The 1,315-nt window shown below is 37.1% G+C and overlaps 1 protein-coding gene across 1 annotated transcript in view; it reads left to right on the top strand.

Moving 5' to 3' along the window:
* LOC106813437 (pro-cathepsin H-like) overlaps nucleotides 1-941 on the top strand; it is a 36,691-nt gene extending 35,750 nt beyond the window's left edge. Inside the window, exon 6 of the mRNA XM_014817568.1 lies at nucleotides 414-941. Coding sequence (XP_014673054.1) covers nucleotides 414-516 — 103 coding nt within the window. The 3' untranslated portion in view covers nucleotides 517-941. The remainder of the gene's footprint in view (nucleotides 1-413) is intronic.
* The last annotated feature ends 374 nt before the right edge of the window (nucleotides 942-1,315 follow it).

The raw sequence follows: 1,315 nt of genomic DNA, 5'->3' as shown, positions 1-1,315 counted from the left end.
GTGTGTGTGTGTGTGTGTGTGTGTGTGTGTGTGTGTGTGTGTGTGTGTGTGTGTGTGTGTGTGTGTGTGTGTGTTGTTGTGATGTGTGTGTGTGTGTGTGTGTGTGTGTGTGTGTGTGTGTATGTTTGTGTGTGTGTGTGGTGTTAAAATCTCGTGTTTTATAAGAACACGGCACGTGGCTACTATTTAACTGGATTAACGAAACAGGATTATATCAGAGGTAGATCATGCCAAAAAACATTTAACCGCTGTTAATAGGAGTGTGTCATGAAAGCAACAGCATCTCAAAATACGTGACGTCTTCTTTTCTATGTAAGGATAAAATTTAAGTTTAAGTATTTTTGAGGTTGCGATGCGGAAAGAACGGATAAATATATGATAGGAGCTGATAATTTATTCTTTTTTTCCTATAGTTGGGGCACGCAGTGGGGCGAGGATGGCTTTGTTAGGATAAAGCGTGGTGACGGCATATGTAGCGTGGGCGATTACTCGGTAGTGCCGCCTATGAGTCACTGAGCCATCGTGTTCCTCTTCAATTCCTCGTACGGACACGTCATAGGAAGTGAATCGGAGGAAATTACCCACTGTTCGCTAGTACTAGCTAGATAATTCATGAAAATGAACGGATGCTTAGATACGGCACGGCATAATCAATCAAATGTCAAAATATTACTTTGGTTATTAGATCTCTATCTAATAACAGGTGTGGGGGAAAAAAGAAAGAATATACAAGGAAACATCATTGTTAATCAGACGAAACGTCGGTCCGGATCAATAATATGTCATGAACGGCAACGTTGATGTTTGGCCTCGTCATTTAAATTTGGGGATTTTTCTTATTATTACTTGTGTGTATTTGGTTATTTGAATAAAAGATAATCCAATGCTGGGGAAATTTACGCTGTTTTGGGAGTATACTTTTATCTTACAACTTGAATCGGTCAACCCACGCTACAATATTTTGCATCGATGGCCTAAAAAGATAAGCATCTGAAATTTCCTTCTCTCTCACACTTTCTGATTCTGTCTGTCTATCTATCTAGCTATCTGTCTATCTAATTATCTATCTATCTATCTATCTATCTATCTATCTATCTATCTATCTATCTATCTATCTATCTATCTATCTATCTAGCTAGCTAGCTAACTAGCTGTCTGTCTATCTAATTATCTATCTATCTATCTATCTATCTATCTATCTATCTATCTATCTATCTATCTATCTATCTATCTATCTATCTATCTCTCTATCTATTAATCTATCTTTCTATTTCTCTCGATCTTCTTTTTATCTATCTATCTATCTATCTGTCTA

This window comes from Priapulus caudatus, unplaced genomic scaffold, assembly GCF_000485595.1.
Source record: "Priapulus caudatus unplaced genomic scaffold, Priapulus_caudatus-5.0.1 Scaffold773, whole genome shotgun sequence".
NCBI classification, from domain to species: Eukaryota; Metazoa; Priapulida; class Priapulimorpha; order Priapulimorphida; family Priapulidae; genus Priapulus; species Priapulus caudatus.
Note: the sequence above shows the minus strand (reverse complement) of the source record. Positions and strands in the feature narration are given on the sequence as shown.